At 42.5% G+C, this 24,976-nt stretch overlaps 1 protein-coding gene and 1 long non-coding RNA gene across 4 annotated transcripts in view; one reads left to right on the forward strand and one right to left on the reverse strand.

Annotated features, from left to right (window-relative positions):
- Gm26630 overlaps positions 1–24,976 on the forward strand; it is a 134,170-nt gene that overhangs the window by 49,809 nt on the left and 59,385 nt on the right. The window lies entirely within an intron of this gene.
- Lamtor3-ps lies at positions 7,900–23,965 on the reverse strand. 2 transcript variants are annotated; one of them, XM_017316321.1, is made up of 7 exons: positions 23,873–23,965; positions 20,534–20,684; positions 14,076–14,173; positions 10,691–10,822; positions 9,794–9,956; positions 8,712–8,843; positions 7,900–8,035 (listed from the first exon to the last, which is right to left on the reverse strand). In XM_017316321.1, the coding sequence occupies exons 3-7, from the start codon at positions 14,167–14,169 to the stop codon at positions 7,900–7,902; spliced, it is 657 nt and encodes a 218-aa protein (XP_017171810.1). In that variant the 5' UTR covers positions 14,170–14,173; positions 20,534–20,684; positions 23,873–23,965. The 2 variants fall into 2 exon arrangements, with proteins under 2 accessions (XP_017171810.1, XP_017171811.1); XM_017316322.1 differs by lacking the exons at positions 20,534–20,684; positions 23,873–23,965 and having other exon boundaries at positions 14,076–14,221.

The raw sequence follows: 24,976 nt of genomic DNA on the forward strand, positions 1-24,976 counted from the left end.
TCTCCCATTGATGTCCAACAAGGCTGTCATCTGGCACACATCTGCTTAGAGCCATGGGTCACTCCATGTGTGATTGGTGGTTTAGTCCCTGGGAGTTCTAGTGGATATGGTTGGTTGACATTGTTGTTCTTCCTATGGTTGTAACCCCCTATAGCTCATCCATCCCTTTCTCCAATTCTTCCACTGGGGACTCTATGCTCATTCCAAAGAGGGGCTACAAAAAGGTGCCTCTGTATTTGTCACTCTCAGGTGGAGCCTCTGAGGAGACAACTATAGCAGGCTCCTGTCAGAAAGCACTTATTGGCATCTTCCATGGTGTCTGGCCTTGGTGTCTGTATGTGGGATGGATCTCCAGGTGGGGAAGGGTCAGGATGGCTTTTGCTTCGTTCTCTGCTCCACACCTTATCTCCACATTTCCTCCTGTGTTTGCTGGCCTAAAGGGTCCTGGATCCACCAACAAGGGGCTTACTCTATACAGGCTCAATTTTACTAAGAAAAGGATTGTTGCAGAATCATACCATGGCACCAAGAAGGTCAATTACAGTAACTTAGGTCCAGCTGACCTGGTAGAGAACTGAAGACCTGAGCTATCTGGGGAAAGGAAGCAGCATGCAGTGTCGCACGGCTCTCTCTGAGGCAACTGCTAGAAACTGCTAAAACTGGAATGGGGATGTTTGTTTGTTTGTTTGTTTATTATAAGGTAGAGTTTGTACATGCCTGTAATTCCAGCACTCAGAATGTTTTTTTAAAAATTGTTGTAGTTAGTATTGCTGTTGTTTCTATTGGTTTTGTTTTGAACTCTCCCAGCTCTTTGCACCGGACCCAGAAAACTAAGCCCATGCTCTGTACAGTCCTATCATTCATGTTAATCAGTGATTTTATTCTTAGCAACCACTCCTCAGATGATCTCATTACTCACTTTCAAATAAGGAAAACAGTCATACAGGCATTAGTTAACTTTTATGGTCTCACATAACCAACTCATCATGACTGTAGAGTGGCATCCCAATCTTTGGAATACCCCAGCTTCTATTTTGGAGATGACAGGCCTCTGTGGAAGACTCCATTAGCTGGCAGAGGACCTGGAATGGCTGCCACCTGAAGGCCAAGGCTGCCCCTCCAGGGTCTCTGAAGCTTGAGGCAGAACAGGAACACTTGGCCACAGCTGGTTCAGGTCTGTGTTTTGGATGAGACCTGAGACCTGGATGAACAGAATTCTCCCGAGTTCTGGTAAAGGTGAGAACAAACACTTAGACATGAGGAGAATATTAGATCTTTGGGATTTGTTAGTATTCCTGCTGTTTCTACTAATTTTAGTTTGAACTCTCCCAGCTATTTGCACTGGACCCAGAAAATTAAGCCCATACTCTGTACAGTCCTATCATTCATGTATTTATTGTAATCAACACAGTCATCAATAGTAAACTAAGTATATTGGTTCATGGTTATAGTCTACTCTACTAAAATAAATGATTTTGACTGATTAACAATTTCTAGTGACTGTGTGAGTACAGGAACACATAAGAAGATATTTAACTGAGAATTAGTAAGTAGTTGCCCCTTTTTCTTCATCCATACATAGTAATATGTAAAGACAGAGTTATTTTGAAAACAAGACCTCTGGGGGAAAAAAAAAACATTCCACGAGCACATATTCAGCAAAAGTTTAAAGTACAAACCTGAACAGAATTATGACAATGACATCTGGTCCCTACTCTTAGATCAGTCTGCTGAGGAGACTTTGAAGGAGATTCAACATGAGCCTAGGGAATCACAGTTTGTGCATCTTCAGGAAGTCATTTCAAAAGATTTCACAGTAAAAGTGAAGTGCTTAAGAAAGCATGAAAATATTGTTTCCCCAAGGAAGAAATCCTACCTCACTTCTCTAAGGAAAAAGCAAGATTAAAGGTAATTCTAATTTTAAAATCAGTATATGTCATTTGAGTGCAAAGATGCATCTGTGAGCCCACATCTGCAGAGCTTAAGAATGTCTAGACAACAGGATCTCAGCATTGAACATGTCCTGCATCTTCTTCACACGCTCAGTCCCAGCTGCATCCTTGTCCTTGGTCATTAAAGCTATAAGGATACAGGTGTAAAATTCCGGGATCCTGTGACCCTGAGATTCTGGGTGTGTCGCAGTTCCTGGGAGACAAGTTGCCTGTGAGACGCTAAGATTCTTGTGTGACTAACTCCTGGGATTCTGGGATCCTGGGATTCTAAGATCCTGGTCATGATAGAGTGAGTGTGTGGAGTGGAGCCTCTTCTGTGGGCTGTGGGACTGTCCTCTGGGTTTGTACCCAAGGTAGATAAGTGCTAGAGTAAACATATGCAAGAAATGATGCGAGCAGTCCTGGGACAGGTGGTGAAAAACTAAGATATTTAGTCTCAGCATCCAGAGTAGAGTGGTAGAGGCTATGGCTCTTCTTGGTTGTTTGTCATGCTATTGAGCAGCCACCTCCTTATGTATTGTCCCTGATGCAGATGTTGCATGACAATCTATAGATGGCCAAGAATCTAAACTTGCTGATACTCAGTGCAATCTACAGTTGTTAGGTTTATCATCTTGTGGTATTAGGATATTTGATCTCTTTGTCTATTTTTACTTGCTGTAAAAGGAGCCTAAGGCAGCTCCTCATAACTCTCTGTGAGTGCTCAGCATAGCACATTCCTGGTTTGGTAATGTTTTCAATTACAGGGTTAATCTGACCCCTTACACTAGGATTTTTAGAGTCATATAGCACTTAACTAATAACAACCTTTCTACGGGTCAACTGATTGCAGACTGATAACAGCCACGTTCCCCTTTTGGTCCTCTACTTAAGCTTGTCTTAACCTTGAAAAATCCTAAAAGTTACTCTCACGTCTTATTGTCCCCAAATGACAGAGGAGTCTGACTTGCTGTGTCCCTTTCAAGTCGGGTAACAAAGATGTTTTATAGGCTATGTAGTATATAAATTGCCTTGAATCTGCACTAGCTCCATTAGGTTCATAGCAGCCTTAATCATGATAGCCAGTAGCTGGAAAGAACCAAGATGTCCATCAACAGAGGAATGGATACAGAAAATATGGTACATTTGTACAATGAAGAACTACTCAGCTATTAAAAAGAATGAATTCATGAAATTTTTAGACAAATGGATGGATCTGTAGGATATCATCCTGAGTAAGGTAATCCAATCACAAAGGAACACGTATGACATGTACTTGCTGATAAGAGGATATTAGCCCAGAACCTTGGAATACCCAAGATACAAAACACAAAGCATACAAAACTCAAGAAAAAGGAAGACCAAAGTGAGGATACTTTGATCCTTATTAGAATGAGGAACAAAATAACCATGGAAGGAGTGACAGCAACATAATGTGAAGCAGAGACTGAAGGAATGACCATCCAGAGATTGCTTCACCTGGGGATCCATCCCATAAACAACCAGAAAAACCAGACACTACTACAGATGCCAACAAGAGATTGCTGACAGGAGCCTGATATAGCTGCCAACTGAGAGGTTCTGCCAGTGCCTGACAAATACAAAAGTACATGCTCACAGCCATCAATTGGTCAGAGCACAGGGTCCCCAGTGAAGGAGCTAGAGAGAGGACCTATGGAGCTGAAGGGTTTAGAGCCCCATAAGAGGAACAACAATATGAACTAACCAGTACCTCCAGAGATCACTTGGACTAAACCACCAAACAAAGAAAACACATGATGGATCTCATTGCTCTAGGTAAATGTGTAGAGGAGGATGGCCTGGTTGGTCATCACCGGGAGGAGAGTCCTTGGTCCTATGAATGTTCTATGCCCCAGTAGAGGGGCCTGCCTAGGACAGGAGGAAGGGAGTGGGTGAGTTGGTGAGCAGGGGTTGGTGTAGTAAACAGGGGATCTTCAGAGGGGAAACTAGGAAAGGGTTTAGCATTTGAAATGTAAGTAAAGAAAATATCAAATAAAAAAGGCATTTGTTAGGATTTTATAGGATGATACCTAATTACAATCTTCATTGTTTTTGAATGATGTTTTTTGGCAGACACAGGTGAATCATAAAGTAATAAAATGAACATTGAAGGACCCCCACAGAAACCTATCCCCCAAAAGATTGTGGAATTTATTATCTCTACTTTCAGTTTCCAGTGATTGTATATTTGAAGGAAAGCTGAAGCATACACTGCTGTGTTTTCTGACAGCTTTTTATTCCCTTAGACTATGCTTTGATTTAATGAGAGCTATTACAGAAAAACTGATGTATTTGCCATTAATGCGTTCAACACCATCATCCACAGTATTTTCACAGTAGCTAAATATTTGACAGCAACGATGCAGCATGGGTAAGTTTTCCATCATTAAGTTCCTATCCAGACAGTTGGACATACTCTCCATACTGAATGTATGAAGGACTTTGTAGTTCAGTCTGGCTCAGAAGAAACTATGGAGCCCAAGTCCCATGAAGAGTGCAGAGATCCATCTGGGTCTGATATCTGTGGGCTTTCATGATCACACCTGAAATAACAAGGCTCTTAGAGTGAAGAGTTGGAGATCACTGTGTTAGTCATAAGAATAAATGCAATGTACTCAATTGTAACTGAAAACTGACAGTCAATATGTACTGTGTATAATCTTATCAAAATATCAAATTACTTAAAAGAACAATAAATAACCAATAAATAACAAAACTTTGAATGAAAACAAGAAAAACCAAATACCTAAACTAATCAAAACTCAAACCAAAATCAAACCACAAAAATTGTGCAAAGCAAAATTCTTAGTCTGCTCATTTTGTAGCACAGCCTTACAGCCTGTGGCTGTCCTTGGCAACTTAGTAGAAAAGCAGTTCCTGGAGGTAGCAAACTTTGCAGGAGAAATTTAAGCAACACTCTCCTTTTGGAGTGTGGGTCTGAAGGATATGGCCTCCCAAGTCAAAGCAGAACACATGTTGTAAACTTGGATCCAAGGATTTACAATTTTGTTGACTGATCTCCATGTAATTATTGATGATGACCCATCAGGAAAAGAGAAATTTGCACTCAGATTCTTCCTGGATGCCCAGCAGCTCTTGATGTGTCTCAGCATTTCTCTGAGTCCCTTTAAATGTGCACTCTTCCTGGGCCAGAGGCTAGATGAAATTAAGGCCTGTTCATACCAAAGAAACAAAATAAAGGAGGAGCATACAGCCCATTACAGCCATGGTTATTAGGGATGAGAGGCAACAGTGGTGTATTTCCTGTGCACACACAGTGCTCTTCCTCCAGCACTTCTCTTTGAGGGAGATCATGTCCTGGTCTGTGCCATGTTCTGCTTTCTGCTGGACTATTTCACACGTAGGGAAGAAAGAAACAAAGGCCGGTTAAGCATTTGTCAATTGAGCTGTCTCTCCCAGAACAGCTCTATTCAGCTGGACAAACCAACATGTCCTATCAGCTGAGATCATAACGTGCATCCCAAGTGTCATAGAGCACCTGATCTTGGAATTGTTTCTCACCTTTTAAAAACTGCTAGAATTGGAACTGTCAGCTACACATTATACTGAAGTTCTAAAAAACACCACATTTCCCCAGTTGTGCGGGCATATTATATTGAGTAATAACATTGTAGCAATGTTTGAATGTGAGTTCAAGAGAGATGTGTGCAACCTAGAAACCATGTGGATTCCTTATGGGGTAGGAGTGTGCCCTGAACTGAAGTGAAGGCTATGATTATTTCTCCAGTGCAGGAACCTCACAGGGTTCCTCTTGTCAATACCTCTATCTGCAAATAACCAGAGACACCATACAACACAATACCCATGGGTAATTCATGGTTCCTAGAATCTGCAAGAGTGTGCTAAATAAAAATATTACCAAGGCTGGGCAATGAACCTTAAAAGTGATGGTCATGAAGAAACAGAACAACACCCCTGTACATCTATGACTATTGCAGGGCATACTCTCAAACACACATAATATTTAGGTTTATGCAATACAAGCATATTGTATCGCAGTGACCTTTTTAGTTTCGCAGTTAATACAAATATAAAAATCTCCCAGGATACTTTGCAGGAATAAAAAACAAATCTTGAATGGGAAAGGTACTTAGTGGGCATAGTATATAGGCAACGCAGTCAGTGATATGCTTTCCACTCATAAACCGGTCTGGGAATCAGGGTTCTTGTCCTATTATCCAATCTGGCTCAGCAAGTTCCCAAGGCTGTGTAGAATAGGTTTGTTTCCCAGCCTAGGCTCACATGTTGGTGGTGGACCAGCCTCTTGTTCTCGTTCCCTGTTTCAGACTTGTCCTAAAGTAATCAGTTTCTTCCAATAGGATCTCCCTTTTCTATCACCTAACTGACTTGGTGTCCAAAGGCATGAGCCCAGAGTAATAGGAACTGTCTATAACCAGGATCCAAAAGAAACGTTTTCTCCCCAGAATGTGACTGTGTCAGGGCTATTTTGAGTAGGATAAGGCTGACTAGTTGAAGGACAAATGCTTGCATGGATTATCTCACACTGAGTTCATGGAAGGGCTGCACCACACAGGGCCTTTTCAAACTTCAGCAGATGGACATCAGGATAACTTCTCCCTTCGGGGCTGCTCTGAGGACCACTACAACCCTGAGCACCTAGACTCTTTGGATAACTCCTCCTTGTTCTGGAAGCACTGGGTCAAAGAGGACTTCTTTTCCACTTTCTGAACATGGCTTCTAAAAGACATAACCAGTTTTATACTACCAGAACTGTGTGAAGGTCCTCATTTCTCCCAACCCCCACTGAGGCTGATTGAGACACAGGTCAGAAAAACCATGCATACACAAAAAGAAACACACAGACACACAGTCACAGACACACACACAAGCACACGCAGACTTATTCACATAAAATCAAAAGTGAGCAGAAAACAATGAGGTATCTGTTATGGTTCAGGACCAAGATAATTCAGACTATGCAGAGGTAATGTTTCAAGGGAGACCCAAGGACTCTGCGATTATTTTAGAGGAAGAAAAAGCACGAGAGAAGCGGGGTCATAGTGGCACACTCCTTTAATCCCAGCACTTGGGAGGCAGAGGCAGGCAGATTTCTGAGTTTGAGGCCAGCCGGGTATACAGCGTGAGTTCCAGGACAGCCAGTTTGAACAGAGAAACCCTGTCTGGGGGGAGGGGGGGAGGAAAACATCTAACAATGGTCCAATTTGGGGGCATATATTAAGAAATTTTTTCATGAAGCCTCAGAAATCACACACCAAACCTGAGCCTGTGTGAAGCCTTTCTATCATCTCTGGTCATCCAGCCAACTCCAGACTCTAAGGCCCAGGAATGACCACTCCAACAGCACTCAAAGAAAATTGAACTGACAAGCTGCTACTCAGGCTCTCTCAGTGTGAACCAAGATATATGAAGCCTGAAGAGACCATTTTGAGATAGAGCAGAAAAGGGGGGAATAGAAAAGCCGCCAAAAGACAGTAATGAAATCCACTTATTTGTCAATTAAACCAGGCTGTCATCCCTGCAAACTATTTCCTACCTAGAATCTCACAAGTTCCCTGTAAAGCAAATGAGCTACAGGCCTTTACTTCTTCCCTCAAAGCTCTTGCTATTCTCAAGAAGGGCTCCAACACAGCACCCTTCAAACTTAAGGCATATAGTGTTGTGATGTCTAATCAACCTATCTCCCTTAGTGATTATAGCAGAGCAGGAACATTTGCATGCCAAATATGCAGTTTCTTGAACCAGGTTACCTCCACAGAGAGCCCTGTAGATGATCACATAAACAAACACTTGGAGGAGACATAGGTGAGTGCCTGGAGAAGTTGGTGGACTATTACATTTGATTGTCTATGTTTATGTTTAGACATGAGGGCAATCTGCCTCTGATACACATCATCCTACCTGCTGTTCCTTGGCACTTGGGACACAGATGTTCTTGCTGGCCTCCTCAGAGAACCTCTTTTCTTCCCCACAGGACACTTGTGGCCAGCCTGCTCCACCAGCAGCCTTCGTTCTCATTCAGTAATATCCTTACGTTTTCGTGGAGTTGAGTGCACTCACGGAGGAGGTGGTCCTCCTTAATGCTGATCCACAAAGAAAAATTGGTGATTCCCAGCCAGATTCCATTGGCTTGCCACTCCTACAAGTCCTATGATCCCTGCAAGGGCCCTTATTCCCAGACAGCCCCCAGAAGAGTCCACAGTTACATAGGAGCACCAAACAGAGGCAGGTCATATCAAGATACCAGCCATATTCCACAGGACTCAACAAACTTCTAAAAACCCTGACACCAAGAGTACACCATATACATGACAGAAGAGGAAATGTTCCTCATGGTTGATTATAGGTCTGTGGTACCATAAAACCTTCAGCAGGGAGAGGGCTTATCCCCTCTGAGAGAGGTGAGACGACCAAACAGGTGTCCAATCTTTACATTTTTGTTGGGAATCCTAGATCTTTTAATCTGTGGTCAGAAACCCAGAGGTTCAGGGTTCCTGGATATTCCCAGCGTGGTGGAAAAGTTTTCTATGTAGAGGATCTTGAATTTGGAAGAATAAAGATTGGAGGGTCTTGGACACTCTTCACACTTAGGACACCTGTGTCCAAGAGGTACAAATCCAAGACCCTTGCCTCTGGGCAGGGTTCCTAAATAAAAAACAGATAGCATAGAACCAGAACCCTTGCTTTTGTTCAAAGTCCTAAAAGGACAGAAGCATTCCCTGCCTAGTTCTGGGGGTCTCATTTGTGTCACTGACTCACCTGTAGGAATAGTTATCTTCTATCAGTTCCTTGGAGTACTGCATGGAACCAATTATGGACTGGATCATTTTATTCATATCCAACATTGTCTTCTCATGTTGTGATTTAATGATGTTGAATTCAGTGTTCATCCTGTGGCATGGCCCAAGAAGCAAATAATATGCTGAATTAAGGAATCAATAATCATGTGCAAACAGGCTATATCATGTACTACCCAAGCCAATTGCATGCCACATCCTGGCTCATTCAATCTGGGTCCCCTAGGTGCTAATTAAACTTACTATCCTGGGCAGAGGACAGCAGAGCCAGGAGACCAAATGGAGCTAGCTGACCTTCAAGGGCTTCCCGGGCAAGCATGTAGGAATAGAGTACTTCTATGACAATTTTACACTACACTGTGCCACAGGCAAGGGTCCAGTAGATATCTGTAATGACTTTCCTCTTATTTTTAAGGCAGGGATTCTCATTTCTTGGTTTCTGTTGTTATGTGAATTCCCAGAGGACACAACTAGTATTTACAGGAGAAAGGCTTTATCACATCTCCTCCAGGAGATTCCTGTGTGACAACAAGGAAACACCAGGAGCAAACTTCCCTGGTGATCACTTTGGACCTCTATGGACTCAACACTAACAGGACCTGCAAACTGTGCATCACACAAATCCTCAGACCCCATCAAAGGTCCCAGAGCCCCAGTCCTGAACAAAACACACACAACTATGTTCACACACACAGACACAATTAGAATGCCAAATAAATCCAGACAGGTGCCATCTCTCAGAATATAATGAACAATATCAGAGTAAAGCCTTGAAGCCTGCAGGCATTGCATTCACACACTGAGAGACAGTAAGTGTGAGCAGGACATTCTAGCTGTTCACAGCAACAATCAGAATGCAAAAACCCCAAGGTCAAGTACAAAAGAAGATGATAATAAACACACAGCACCTTGTTTATCCAACAATTAAACACCTGTCAGGGCTACTTAATTGAATGATGGGAGATGACGCACTCCATTCATGGAAGGAAATTGGGTTAACAGATGGCACAATACAGTCAACAGGGTACTGGGCATAATTCCTACCTGTAGTTCAAATCCTCATACATGTAAAGGTTCAGGATTCCACACATTTCCTCCATGTCATTGCTGATCTTCCTCATATCCAATTTCAGTTCTTCTAGTTCATTTATTTTTGATCTCTTCTTAGTCATTTTGGAATTTTGGGTTGAAGTATTTCTAGCAGACCCTGCAGGTAGGTAAACACAAAAGAATTTGCATACTTGATGGCCCAGGGGCAGGGGAGACCATTCTGAGTCCCAAGAAGAAGACTGAGGGAGAGAAAATGTAAAGACAGGGTGAATCCACAAAAGAGCAGAAAAGCTATCTTCCAGCTGGTTTGCTAAGCTATGTTCCTCTTCCTAACCACCATTGTCAGACATATGCCACACTCCCTGTTACAGGCCCGGTTGCCTTGAAATGTATAAGCTGCCTCAGACATAAAGATATGGGGAACATTGTCAGGTCATATCAGATGGGACGCAGGGAAATCCTGAAGTTCATAGTGCTTAGCACTATCAAGCACTAATTAATCGTGTGTCTTCAAATCCAAAGTGTCTGAGTCCTCACCACATGACATGACCAGGGGAGCATCCTTCTCTGTTCTTTTCATCAGAGACTCAAGTTACCTACAGTAATCTGGAAGATGAAGTGCTTCAACTCCCTTCCATGAAAGGACACACTGTTATTCTCATAGTGCCCACTCCTGACATTTTTTGCCACTCAAAATGAAATTAAATAGCTCCCAGAAAAGTAGCTGCAGGTTTGTCAATTCCTGGCTCTGTCAAACTAATCATCAGAAATTCTTGACTCTTTTTCTGACATTGACAAAGTCCAAGGTTTCAGCTTGTAAGACCTACTCCTGGAAGGCCCAGCTAAAGCCTGCCTCTACCAGGAAGTTCCCCAACTCTGCCCAGGACTCACTGTGCCTTCTCCATAACCATTTCCTTCTTCCTTTTTCATGAGAAAGGATTCCCTCTTCCTTCTCTGTTGGTCTGGTCTCTCCTTCATCGCCATTCTCTTTCTGAAATAGCCTGAGCAGCCAGGAAAACATTCCTGCTGGTGAACCCAGAGCAAACAGAAGGGATGAACCACAGGCAGTTGCTGTCACCACAACACAGGTGACAACACAGAAGATTCTAGTTCTATCCTAGATACAAGAGATTCTCCAAGGAAGGCATTACTGATGATGTCACTAGCAACTGCCATGACCTACCTGTTAACTAGTTCTGCCCAGCTTGGTCCTTTTCTGGGGTGCCTCTCCTGGAGCCTCTCATGGACCCGTGGGATCCCCTTTGGCAACCTCTCCTTCCAAAGCTGGAGAATTCTACTGCTTCATTAGATGTCATGTGCTTTTGAGGGGGAACGTTGGTTAGGACTCTGACATGCTTAAGAGATTTTGTTAGCACCCAAAACTCTAGGGACTGTGGATGTAGTAGATGTTTCACAACAGTAAATATACCAGCTGTGTCAATTCATGTGACATACACTCCAATTTCCCAGGGTTTTCCTGTCTCACAGAGGCAAATATCTTTCTCCTATAGGTTTAATTGTACAAAACATGGACAATATTTTCTAACGGTGTATTCCTTGACAGAGGGCATATATATATACATGAGTTTCACAAAATCTCTGGTTTACAACCCTATCTTTTACAAAGAAAACTCCCTACTCTTTTGAACATACGGAATCATCTACAGGGCAAATATAAATGGTTAACTTGCTGTCCCTTCTTCAAAACATTATCCTGCACATGCTCCCATTCTCAAATTCAACCAGACAATTTAAGTGGGCAACAGAGAATAGTGGTCATCCTGGACTGTACATTACTGCATGTAGCCTCATAGCAATTACTTCTCCAATATCTGTCTTCCAGAATTGCTAAGTTGAAAAATGAGGGTGTTGCAGGTTGTAACGTCATACTGTACTCACAGCAAATATAATACTCAGAAGGTAGGGCTGGGAGTGCAATGACCTGAATTGAGATGAAACCTCAATTTTAATGTGTCTATAAGGTCAGGATGCTGTCCCTTTGGCATTATCATCTCTGGCTTTTGTGTTCTTATGCTGGCTTTGCTGAACCTGTGCCCCCTAACCTCACAGATTTAAGAGTGAAAAATCATGTATATCTTCTTTCAGAAAACATCTGAATTTCACTACCTTCTTGAGCCACACAATATCAATATGCAGAGCTCAAAAATCAGGGGGAGATAGGTGATGGCTTCAAAGATGAGGGCTTTTTCTTACAATTAGGGCGCATATTTTTTTCCAATGTGATTTTTCCTTTCCTCTTTCACTAAGGGTGGCTTGTGTGTTTGCTGGCCTAAAGGGTCCTGGTTCCAACAACATGGGGCTTACTCTATAGAGGCTCAATTTTACCAAGAAAATGATTGTTGTAGAATCATGTCGTGACAGCAAGTAGTTCAACTACACTGTCTTAGGTCCAGCTGACCTGGTATAGGACTGAAGACCTGAGCTATCTGAGGAAAGGAAGCAGCATGCAGTGTCACACAGCTCTCTCTGATGCAAACTGCTGGAATTGGAATAGGGATGTTTGTTTGTTTGTATGTTTGGTTGTTAATTATAAAAACAAAAAAAAGTTAGCCACAGTTGGTACATGCCAGTAATCTCAGCACTCAAAAGGGTTTTAAACAATTGTTGTTGTTTGTATTCCTGTTGCTTTTATTGGTTTTGTTTTGAACTCTCCCAGCTATTTGCACTGGACCCAGAATATTAAGCCCATGCTCTGTACAGTCCTATCATTTATGTTAATCAGTGATTTTATTCTTAGCAACCACTCCTGAGATGATCTCACTACTCACTTTCAAATAAAGAAAACAGTCATACAGACATTAGTTAACTTGTATGGTCTCACGTAATCAACTCATCATGACTGTAGAGTGGCATCCCAATCTTTGAAATACCCAAGCTTCTGTTTTTGAGATGCCAGGCATCTGTGGAAGACTCGCTATCTGGTATGGTAGGGGACCTGGAATGGCTGCCACCTGAAGGCCAACACTGCCCCTCCAGTGCCTCTGAAGCCTGAGGCAGAGGTCAGCCAACAACACAGGAACCCTTGGCCACAGCCAGTTCAGGACTGTACTTTGGATGAGCCCTGAGACCTGGATTAACAGAGGTTTCCAGAGTTCTGATAAAAGTGAGCACAAACACTTAGACTTGAGAAGAATAATGGATCTATGGGACAAACATCTTTCTTTTTTATTTATCTTTGCTATGTTCGTAGTTTATGTCAATACCAAAGGCACCCTAATTTACAACATCTATTCTCTCTGGGTGTTAAAGTTATTGCCTGTGTATACACACTAGAGTTACTAGAACAATACATTCTGTCCAATTTTTTTAAATAATTAAATATTTTTTATTGATATCTTTTTATTTATTCACTTTACACTCTGCTTTCTGCCCCCTGACACCTATATTCTTTCCCCAATATTGCTGGCTGCTTCTTTTCTGAGGGAATATGTGGCAGCTATCTCAGGTCATCCCTTCTTCTACCAAAGCTGAGTGACCCTGTCCTGGAGAAAGGTGCTGAGGGTGCTGGGAATGAATGACTTCTGCTTGGCTTTCTTGTTGTTCCACTTGGCTGTCTTTGAGCAGTTCTTGCAGAACTGTCCTTGAACTTGGTACTTCATCCTGATGGTCCGTAAGAAGCACTGGTTTTATTAATTATTCTTGAGAGTATATTTCCATCAAACCAAATCCCATCAGTATACTAACAAAGACAAAGGAAATGAGATATGAGACATCTATTCCAGGAGTTTCCAATTGTTCTCAGACCAGCAGTAGAGAAGCCCACAAAGCTGGCAAAGGTAACTGAGGTCACACAGAGACCTGAGAGCATACTGCTGCTTTCCTAAAGAATGTTCTAGAGGATTATTATATCTAAACTCCCATAGATTCGTGTGCACTGGACACCAAAGGGCTCAACATACTTTGCTTTTGTCACTCAGCTTCTCCAAGTATTAGAAGTCCCCCAATTTAGAGGGATTTGAAGGTATAAATAAGTCCCAGTGGCTAGAGGTACCTCAAAACAATGTGTAAGAACAGAGAACTGCTTGAGAATCAGAAAGACAAGAGCAAAGTCATAGCCCAATAAGAAAATCTGAGTAACAAGCCATCAAGTGAAAACTGAAAGTAGCAGGCCATGCACCAGTAAGGTTGGTCCTTGGCTCTCAGGTAGATCTATCTGAAAATTTCTGAGGAACTCCATTTTGATTTCCAGAGTTGCCATAGCACTTTGCAGTCCCACCAGAAATGGAAGAATGTTCCTCTTTCTTCAAATTCTCACCAACATATGCTTTCACATGAGTTTTTTTGATCTTAGCATTCTTCACTGGAAAGTATAACGCTGGACACCACCTCAGGGTCATTTTGATATTCATTTACCTGAAAAAAAAGGACTTTGCACACTTCTTCAGTGCTTCTCAGCCATTCAAGATGCGTTGTTGTGAATGTTGTGTTTAGTTCTCTACCTCATTTTTAGATTGTGTTCTTAGCTCTTATGAAGGTTATCTACTTGAGTTCTTTATAACATAACAACAGAACCTGAGGAAATCCAAAACATCATCAGATCCTACTACAAAAGGCTATACTCAGGAAAACTGAAAACCTGTATGAAATAAACAACTTCCTAGACAGATACCAGATACCAAAGTTAAATCAGAATCAGATTAACGATGTAAACACTCTCATTTCCCTAAAGAAATAGAAGCAGTCATCAATAGTCTCCCAGCCCCAAAAAGTCCAGGACCTGACGGGTTTAGTGCAAAGTTCTAGAAGACCTTCGAAGAAGACCTGATTCCAACTCTCCTCAAACTATTCCACAAAATAGAAACAGAAGGCACTCTACCCAATTCTTTCTAAGAAGCCACAATTACTCTGATACCTAAACCACACAAAGATCCAAGAAAGAAAGAGAACTTCAGACCAATTTCTCTTATGACCATGGATGCAAAAATACTTAATAAAATCCTCACAAACCGAATCCAAGAACACATCAAGACAATCATCCATCATGACCAAGTAGGCTGGATCCCAGGGATGCAGGGATGGTTTAATATACACAAATCCATCAGCGTAATTCACAATATAAACCAAATCAAAGAAAAAAAACACATGATTATCTCATTAGATGCTGAGAAAGCATTTGACAAAATCCAATACCCATTCATGATAAAAGTCTTGGAAAGATCAGGAATTCAAGGCCCATACCTAAACATGACAAAAGCAATCTACAGAAAACCACCATCAAACTAAATGGAGAGAAGCTGGAAGCAATCTCACTAAAATCAGGAACTAGACAAGGATGCCCACTTTCTCCCTACCTATTCAATATAGTACTTGAAGTCCTAGCCAGAGCAATTCGACAACAAAGGAAGATCGAGGGGATACAAATTGGAAAGGAAGAAGTCAAACTATCACTATTTGCAGATGATATCATAGTATGTATAAGTGACCCTAATAATTCCACCAGAGAACTCCTAATACTGATAAACAGCTTCAGTGCAGTAGCTGGATATAAAATTAACTCAAACAAATGAATGCCCTTTCTCTACACACAGGATAAACGGGCTGAGAAAGAAATTAGGGAAACAACACCATTCACAAGAGTCACAAACAATATAAAATACCTTGGCGTGACTCTAACTAAGGAAGTGAAAGATCTGTATGATAAGAACTTCAAGTCTGTGAAGAAAGAAATTGAAGAAGAACACAGAAGATGGAAAGATCCCCCATGCTCATGGGTTGGCAGGATTAATATAGTCAAAATGGCTATCCTGATGAAAGCAATCTACAGATTCAAACTTCCAACTCAATTCTTCACTGAGTTAGAAAATGCAATTTGCAAATTCATCTGGAATAATAAAAAAAATCTAAGATAGCAAAAACTATTCCCAACAATAAAAGAACCTCTGGGGGAAGCACCATGCCTGAACTCAAGCTGTAGTACAGAGCACTTGTGCTAAAAACTGCATGGTACTAGTACAGCGACAGACAGGTAGATCAATGGAAAAGAATTGAAGACCCAGTAATGAATCCATACACCTTTGGTCACTTGATCTTTGACAAGGGAGCTAAAACCATCCAGTGGGAAAAAGACAGCATTTTCACCAAATGGTGCTGCCACAACTGGCAGTTATGTAGAAGAATGCAAATTGATCCATTCTTATCTCCTTAAACAAGACTCAAGTCTAAGTGGATCAAAGTACTCCACATAAAACCAGAGACACTGAAACTTATAGAGGAGAAAGTGGGGAAAAGCCTCAAAGATATGGGCACAAGGAAAAAGTTCCTGGATAGAACAGCAATGGCTTGTGCTGTAAGATCGAGAATCGACAAATGGGACCTCACAAAATTGCAAAGCAAAAGACACTGCCTCTGGTGCATTCTGGGGGTCCAGTTTCCTGAGGCTGCCTGTTTACATTCTTTCTGCCAGACATCAGGACTTCAGTCATTTTCCCTCTACCAATACCAGATCAGGTTTCCCTCTCCCCACACCAACTGCCCCCTACCATGTTAGGGAGGGAGGGAAGGACCTGGGAGGGAAAGTGATCCTGTTTGTTTAAAAATGACTTTCATTATGATGTGTTAGACTTAGGACTAGCTCTGGATGCTGTATGCTGGCTCTTATGGGACTCTGTTACAGAACACTCCTCTGAAGTGCTCTAGGCATCCCTGCAGCAGAGGCTCTGCCTGGGTTCATCCAGCTACCTCCTAAATCTTCTCTATCCAGAGAACACTATTCACTAGAAATAGGCAGAAACTGCAGAGACCCGGGTTCAAGGGTGGCAATCTCAGGTCTACAGGCAGTATTTCTCAATAAAAGTGTAGTTTCTTCCAACCATGGTTATGCACTCCTTTAAATCCCATCACTTAAAAGTTATAAACAGGAGGATCTCTGTGTGTTCAAAAACAGCAAGCTCATAACATATCAGAGAGTTTGGAATGGAGGAAGACACTCACTGAGTATCAAACATATTGTTTCCCGGACAGAAGGTCCTGAAGACTAGATCCATGTAAACTCTGATGTGTTCTCTTTCTGGCTGTGACCATCAGGTTGTCCATGAGCAGAAAGAAGCCCACAAAAGTCACTCCACAGGATCCTCCCAGGCTTTGTTCCTACTTCATCTGAGACACAACCAAGCAAGACCAGATTTTTTTTTTATTGCTTGTTCTTCTTCTGCATGACCAGGTCCTTCTGCTCAGCAGTACTATAGCCTTTGCTCCAGACTATCCTGTTCCTGATAATTAGAGTATGTGTTCTTAGTGGAGGGGTATCAAAAAGCATGCACACACTGGAATAAAAATGCAAGTGTTTACAAAGGATACCAGTGGTTGATGATCAGCCAGGCAAGCAAAGCAGCCAGCTTCTGGGCGAAAGAGCAAACAGTATTTCAAGACAGAGGCTGAAAATGAAACCCAATGAGATCTTCTAGAAAATGAAGAAAATGCATGAAAATGAGCATGAAAAAAAATACCACATGCCTATAACATACAAAAAAGAAAATATACACACACACAAAAACACACATATCCGCAGCCTATCCACCACACACAGAGTATGTAAATGAGAGCAAAATACCAAAAAAGAAGCACCTCGTGCTGCAAGAACACATTCGTTTAGTTATAGCATACCAGCAATTTGAGCAGTATCTTACACTATGCTAAACAAAAGGTGGAAGATACAATTGCTATGGTGAGCATGCTTTGCTTGGCCAGACTATGCTGAAGTGGTTGCATAAAATTTCCTCTTGCAATCTTAAATCTCTGACACCATGTCCCTAGCTTGTCAGAATCCCTACCCACATCCATAGTCATCCAGTCAACAGGAGAATGCAATCTACAGAAAAGGAGAATACTCCAGTCTCATTGACAAAAAACATGGCTAACACTCTGCTAGTCAGAGTTCAGTCAGTGTGAGTCTGTCCTGGGCAGACTAAAAAGATTGTCTTGAAATGTAGACAGCAAAGATGAGAAATGCCACATGTCACCCTAAAAAAGATGACATCAAGAACTGCTCATTTGGCATTTGCAAAGGGATTCCCCCCACCCTTGCAAGCTGCTTCTCACATGTGAATTATATGACTGATGACAAGCAAATAAGCCACAAGCCCTGACTTCACTCACTTAAAGCTCTGTGCACTGAACCCTGTAGGCGTGTGGTGTATTATTGAACTGTACTCATCTTGGGCTGAAGTATTAAGCAGAGGTGGATTTGCTTGCTGATAATCCACTTTCTCACAAGAAGCTCATTCCCCAGAAATATTTGTGCTTGGACATAGACCTGAACAATTGGCTGTCATGAGGTATGTACTTAGATTGCTGTGTGGATGAGTAAGATGATGGATGAAAGCACAGGTAGGTGGATGAGCTCGTCTAGAAGTTACAAGGGCAGATGGAGCTAACCATTAGCCTGACAAAGCTGCCTGTCTCTACCTGTTGTTCCTGACTCTGGAAGTCACTGGCCTCTTCCTATTGGTCCTTATGGAGCCCCTTTAAGTCCCACAAGTACTACAGCACCAGTGCCTCATCTTCCAGCTCTTTCTTATTCCTGTGCCTCCTCAGCATGTCTACCTTCTTCTTCAGCTGATTCAGTTCCATCAGAAGGTGGCTCTGCAGGTTTCTGCAAACACCCAATGCATACAAAGCCCCTGCTATCCTTTTCCTATTAACTTATAAGAAACACCATCAACCCCACCAGACCCTGGTTCTCAGGAAGACCTAGATAAGAACTCAGGACATCTAGGTGAGCTGCACTCAGAAAGCAAAAATTAGAGAACAGCAAATTCCAGAAACACTCATGCTACTTCCAAAAGTCCCAACACTAAGAGGGATCCATGTTTCCTAAAAAGAAGAAGTGGACTACAGTTGTCCCTATCTGTCCATCCTAATGGAGAAACATCACGAAGGAATGGGCAAAGGCACTATGAATTGGAAAGGAGAAACAAGGGGAACACTTGCTATATATGGGTCTGCTGGTAACTAGCTCTCTACAGATCCTGACTCAGCCCCGGGGGTCAAGAAGACCTCACATGATACAAATAGTTCTTCTGTCAAGACCAGGGTTTCTCAATTTACCAAATGCTGTGGATGCTTTAATGCAGTGACCTCCCAAACTTAAGATTATTTTCATTGCTACTTGGGTACTATAATTTTTGTACTGTTATAAGCCATAATAGAAGTGTCTGAGATAAAGGATTGTCTGATACACAACCTCTGTGAAAGGGTCCTTTGACCTTTTTTTTTACCCCAAAAAGTGTTTCAACCCACAGGTTTACAACAGAAAAATCTAAAGGCTCCTGTGTGAAGTGGCAGAAAGCAAGAACCAGAGCTCGAGAGTCTCCTGTGCAGGATCAAAAGCAGAGATGGCAATTCTACAGCTCATGTGCTCCCAAGCAAGACAGTTACCTATAGCAGCCTTTCTCTTTGCCAGGAATTCAAATGTCTCTGAGGCCTCAGTGTACACATTCTGTAAGCTCTGCAGGTCCAACATTTCCTGCTTAGTCTCCACTTTCAATTTTTCATAGTAAGGATTTGATCTGTGGTTGGGCCTGGCCCCAAGAGCAAAGAGTCCCAAGAACACAGGCTTCAAGGGTCACCTGAATCCAGGATGGATTCTGAACTATCCAAGCTCACAGTATGTTACCTTCTACCTCCTATGTACTAGGATCATCTAAGCTTATTAATCTTGCTATCTTGTCCAAAGGTCTCCAGAGGCTGGGTGTCCAGGTGGTTAGAGTTCTGGTTGTTTGAGCTCCCACATAGGCCTGGAGGGACAGACGAGGTCTCTAAACTCTCAGTAGTTTATGGCATAGGTGTGGGTATACAGAAACTATGAGGACATTTCTCCTTTTTTTTTTCTTTCAGAACAAGGACTCTTGATCTTTGGCCTAGTCCTATGAATTTGGCCAAACTTTATAATCCACATTTCAGGGAGAATTACCCAGAATGAGGAGGTCATGGTGAATTCACCACAGAACTCAAATATTTCATCAAGTTGAACACATAATGCAAGTGCATTGTTGCTTGAAGTATGGTTTCCAGTCCTAAGCATTGGCATTGTCAGCAGACTGTAAGGCAGGCAATTCCTCAGGTCCTACCACATACCCTTATGACCAGAATATAGAGAGAGTCACACACACACACACACATGCATGCACACAGAATCAGGGTGTATTTGCAGGGAGAATGAGAAAGTACAATTTAAATAGAATCCAGAGGAAATGCAGAGGACATTCTGTTTATAAGGCTCAAAATCTGAGAAGAGTATTAATGAGCCCAAGACCTTCCATCATGTATCAGGATGGACCAAATGGGACCAAGCTTTCCTGGTGATATAGCAAGCTTCAGCAAGCAACACCTGCCAGACAATTACAAAGCTTTGCAAACAAACAAACAACGAACTCAAGCAAGCAAACAATCAATCAAAACCTCACAGCAACTAATATCTCACTCAAACGGTCACGTCAGTGCCTCTATCAATACATGCTGAGACATCACATCCTCTTCAATCCCTCAGTTGTAGGCTTTCATTTTCATATAAAAAAATAGAATACCCTATGTCCGCAGCTCACTCCTGCTCTGACTTCAAGTTCAGCCTGTGAGAATGTTTAGGGAGAAAAGGTTGGGCACAGTGACACCCTGGAGTTACAGTCTCCCAGTACCATAAAATTTAATAAGAATAAATTGTAGGCCATACCATAGACCCAAGAAATTGACCATGATGTTTGACAGAATGAAAAATACCTCTTGTGCAAAGCTTTCTCACTGATGAAGATCAGGTGATCTTGTAGCTCATTTTTCCCACTGGTCATCGGCTGACTGGGTAGACTTTCCACTTTCCTCACCCATCTTCTGAACAGGAGTGTTGGGGATGATGGTGGTACACCAGCAGCCCCTATGGGTAGATGAACACAAGTGAATATGCATACTGTCAAGGAACAGAGCATTGACAGAACACTGAGTCCTATACAGACATCTGACAAAACAGGAATGCATGTGACCCAGTCAGACCTCTTTCTCTTCACTTAGCACATGCATCATGTGACCAAGGACAGGATCCTCAGGCTTATTCATAGCTGCGTATGATTTAATTAGGCAGTACTGTCCATAAGCTTGTGGTATAGAAACCATCAGAAAATTATCATAGCCCACAAGCACCAAGATGGTGTGGAGATGCCCATATCTCCTGTCAGGTCACTCTAGAAACAAGACTATGGATGGAAAAACAGTGCAAGAGCACAACGCGTTCCCAGACTCACCAAGTCAGCTGCATGAGAGCCCAGTGTGCCCAGAGTTGGCAAGAAAGCACCAGTCTCTACTCTGGCTCACTATTTTGACAGTCTAGTGGCTAGACTAGAGAACAAACTGATACCCACACCTGCTACCTATGTGGGCAACTTTTAGGGAACACTGTTCAGAGACGTTCTTCTGTGACATCTGAGAAATGAAAGGTCTTCCCTGGGAAGCCAATTTCTTTCCTTCTTAGGAGAGCTGGACAGACAGTTCACCTAATGGAGTCCCTGGGGTAAAGGACAGTGATGCCCAGCCCTGAGGTGCTGACATCTCACTCACAGTCCTCTGCCTGCTGCTGCTTTCACTTTTGTCCAGTTCAAACCCATTTCCCCTGTAAGAGCAGAAGCCTGAAACTCCCAGGACAACAGCTTTGGCCTTAAAACTTCATTGATCTGGGACAAACTAATGTCCTGTAATCATTGACAAATTCAGGATCCATGACAAGCAGGGAAGGCCAGAAGCTTCCCAGAGAGACTAACTACTGAGTCCCAATTCCTGAAGACCCAGAAACAGACTGTGGTCTCCTTCAGGAATTTTCCCATCTTCTGACCAATACTTATGGTGGCGCATTTTCAAGGACCATTTATTTCTTGATGCTTTGGTCTGAGGGTCAAGGGTCATCTTTCTTCCTCTCACTTGTGTCCATTCTTTCTCCTAAGTAGCATCCTTCCTCTGGCCAACATATCTATGGATGATTAGGAAAGACAGTGCATAAAGTGGTCCAAGAGCAGTTGGTGTTGCCACAACACAGGTGACATCTCAAACCATGCCAGGCCTCTCCAGGATACAAAAGAATGTCTAGGGAAGGAACTGCTGATGTCATGGGGAGCTGACACTGCAACCATGCTAACTAGCTCTCCTCACAATTCATGCTGCACTTTCCAGGAGCCACTCCTAACACTGAAGGGAATCCTTTCAGTACCTCCTCCTTCCAAAGACCTCCATTAGATTGGTTGGAAACTCATTACTAATTCCCCCATGGGGAACTGATTGTTTATTTTCAAAAATTTCCCCAGGAATGTTTCATTTCTTTCTCAAAATTCCCCTATTCATGTAAATGTGAAATAAAATACTCCTGAAAATTCAGATTAGGATGAATATGGATGCAGAAGGAACACCTGCCTCAAGTACTGATGCTTGGAAGCACACCCAGGAAGAGCCTGCAGGGCCTTGAACTCACAGATATCTACTTGTCTCTGAGTACTCCCAAGTGCTGAAATTAAAGGCAGGCAGAACCAGGCCAGGCATTCCCATCACCTCCTTTCTCTCCCCTACTTCAACTTGTGTCCCAACATTTTCTTTGGTCCCTACCTCTAATAGAAAGCAGGGCAGAAGGTACTTGGATTCTAGCTAATGGCTCTTTTACTGTCATTCTCTTATGAAGCCTGGACCACATGTGTGCTGTTAGTCAATGTGATCACATATAGCTTCAAACATTAAAATATACCCTTTGTTACAAGATCCAATCTTCTTGAAACTCAAACTGTGTTCACTGAAAAATACATCATAGATGGGAGAGAGGGGAAGAGAGAGAGAGAGAGAGAGCGCAAATTCTTGCATACATGTTGCCACATGCCATGATAACACAGTAATCCCATTTAGTCAAGTTTGTATGGTAAAATATTAAATTCCCTATATTTAAATTTTAAGAAAGTTTTTGAAAAACCAACTCAGAACTGGAATCCCAGTGAAAACAGGTTTGCTTTCTTTGTTGTTTTCATTTTGTTTTAAGAGAGTATGGATTTATTTTGGCTCAGAGGATAAATATATCTTGGTGGGAAAGGCATGGAGCTGGGTCTCTAGTTGTGGTTGCCAGAGCATGTACCAGCTGCTTGTTCTGTGCCACCTACTAGGAAGCAATGGGGGGAGGGGACACACACAAAGCTTGAAAATGAGAGTCTCTGAGCACACAGAGTTGGGGCTTCAAAAAGCTGTGATTCTACTGCTTAGATCTGATATCTCTCTCTCTCTCTCTCTCTCTCTCTCTCTCTCTCTCTCTTACTCTCTCGCTCTCACTCCCCCCTCTCTCTCTCTGTGTCGGTGTGTCTGTGTGTGTCTGTGTGTGTGTGTGTTAGACAAACAGACAGACAGTGTGGCTTCTTAAAATTATATATAGACTAGCAATTAATGTTCTAAGTATAGCTTACCGCATGGCGGTCATATCGATTCATTCTGAAGGAAACCAGAACTCACTTCATTCAGATTCTTGAGATCCCTGAATCAAAGTTAAAGACTCTGATTTTGGGGAATTTGATGATGCCTTGTACTCTGCTGAAGCAAGAGCAGGGCATGCAGTTTCAGGCCTGCCTGGCCTACCGGGTAAATCCCACAGCAGCCTGTCCTACAGTGTGATGCTCTGTCCCAAACATAAACAACACAGATTCGGGTGGACCCAGTGTTCCTTCAAAACATATTTAGATTAAATCGTCAACCCCATTGCACCCCATGCCAGAAAATTTAACATTTAAAGCTGTTTCCTCTACTACATTCTTGCTTTCTCTTGAATACACTCCTCTTTTAGTCGTTCAGGTAACACAACTTTCTTATGTAGTTATATAAAGCATTTGAAAAATCCTTAAATATTGTAGTCATTACACAAAGTTCTGAATAAAATCCCTCGTGAGAACTTTTTATGACACATACTTGGATAGATGTCAACCTTCAGCTACAAAGTAAGGTTCTTGGGGACAACGCTTGTCTGAGAGTTAACAGCTTGCCCAACAATCTCAGAACACGACAGGTGTTGGATAAGAATATTTGCTGAACTAATAAAATGCCTTAGCCACTTACATACGCCAAGTTTTGAAGAGTTCAACATTTAGCCACTGCTCCTGCTCCATCTCACATCTCTGTGAAGGTTTTAGCTTTAAACGTTCATGTTGCGAGACGAGTACTGAAGATTTTCTAGGAGAATAAGAAAGCACTCTGTTTCTTAGCACTTTGGAGAAGAAAGCCGGAGGTTCTCTAATTTCCTAACTGCGGTGAAGTCCTAGCATTCAGCACCCAAAAAGCACCACACATAACTTGGAGCTTCCCGCTGTACGTGGTGGAAGCTGATAGGATTTTATATAGTAAAGTTCAAAACAGGTCGCTGGATTTCATTCCCAATGATCTAAAATGTCAAGACTGAATTGTATGTTTAACCAAGAACACCTTACTCCCTAATAATGATCGCAATAGAACACGAGCAGATGGGCTACCTAACGTGCAAACTCACAAAAACAAACGCAGTGGCAGATGAATCAAAGTCGAAGGACACTCGTGAAAGGTCAGGAAGCAGGAGGCAGTAAATTGTACCCTGGCAAAAGGGCTGGAAGTCTAAGGGTAGGAAAAGAAGCAAGCCTGGCCCCTGACCTACAAGCTCTCAACAGGCAGAGGGCGCACCTGAGCAGACTCAGGAAGTCCCTGGGACAACTTCACTGGAACAGCACCTCAGCAGGGATGAAGCCAGAAATTTTAGACCAGGCTTTTGAGACGGTTCACAACGTCAATCAAAAAGGAGTAAGAAATACATAGATAGGGTATGCAGGGCCAAAATTCATTGCCCACTCAAGATTACAAGGGTCTACGCAGGGCGGGGATTCCTGCGAGGAATCCCTGAATGGATGGATGGGTAACAGAAGGTTCAGTTTGAGGTGCAAGAAATAAGTTAATGGATTTTAGGGAATAAATCCAAAGACCCCGACTCGCATCTTCTCACACGCAACAATGAGCCCCAAAAGTGACTCAATCTGCGCGTGGCGTGTGCTGTGAGGTCCAGGGGAAAGTGAAGTTATCTGGGGCTGGATCCCTGGCCAGGTCCTTGACCCTCGGAACAGTTCAGGGCAGCCTAGGCCACCGGAGTCGGAGGCGTGGCTCTGGGCTTCTGGCAGCCGCGGGCCTTCCCAGGCGGCG

This window comes from Mus musculus, chromosome 14 (assembly GCF_000001635.26).
Source record: "Mus musculus strain C57BL/6J chromosome 14, GRCm38.p6 C57BL/6J".
NCBI lineage: Eukaryota > Metazoa > Chordata > Mammalia > Rodentia > Muridae > Mus > Mus musculus.

What these genes read in the sequence shown, in the direction of transcription:
- Lamtor3-ps (XM_017316321.1), bottom strand. Translation starts at nt 14,169, where the DNA reads ATGAATATCAAAATGACCCTGAGGTGGTGTCCAGCGTTATACTTTCCA. An exon ending in TATGAGGATTTGAACTACAG is followed by an intron (nt 8,844 to 9,793) that starts GTAGGAATTATG and finishes GCCATGCCACAG; the next exon opens with GATGAACACTGAATTCAACA. An exon ending in GAAGATAACTATTCCTACAG is followed by an intron (nt 8,036 to 8,711) that starts GTGAGTCAGTGA and finishes TTTGTGGATCAG; the next exon opens with CATTAAGGAGGACCACCTCC.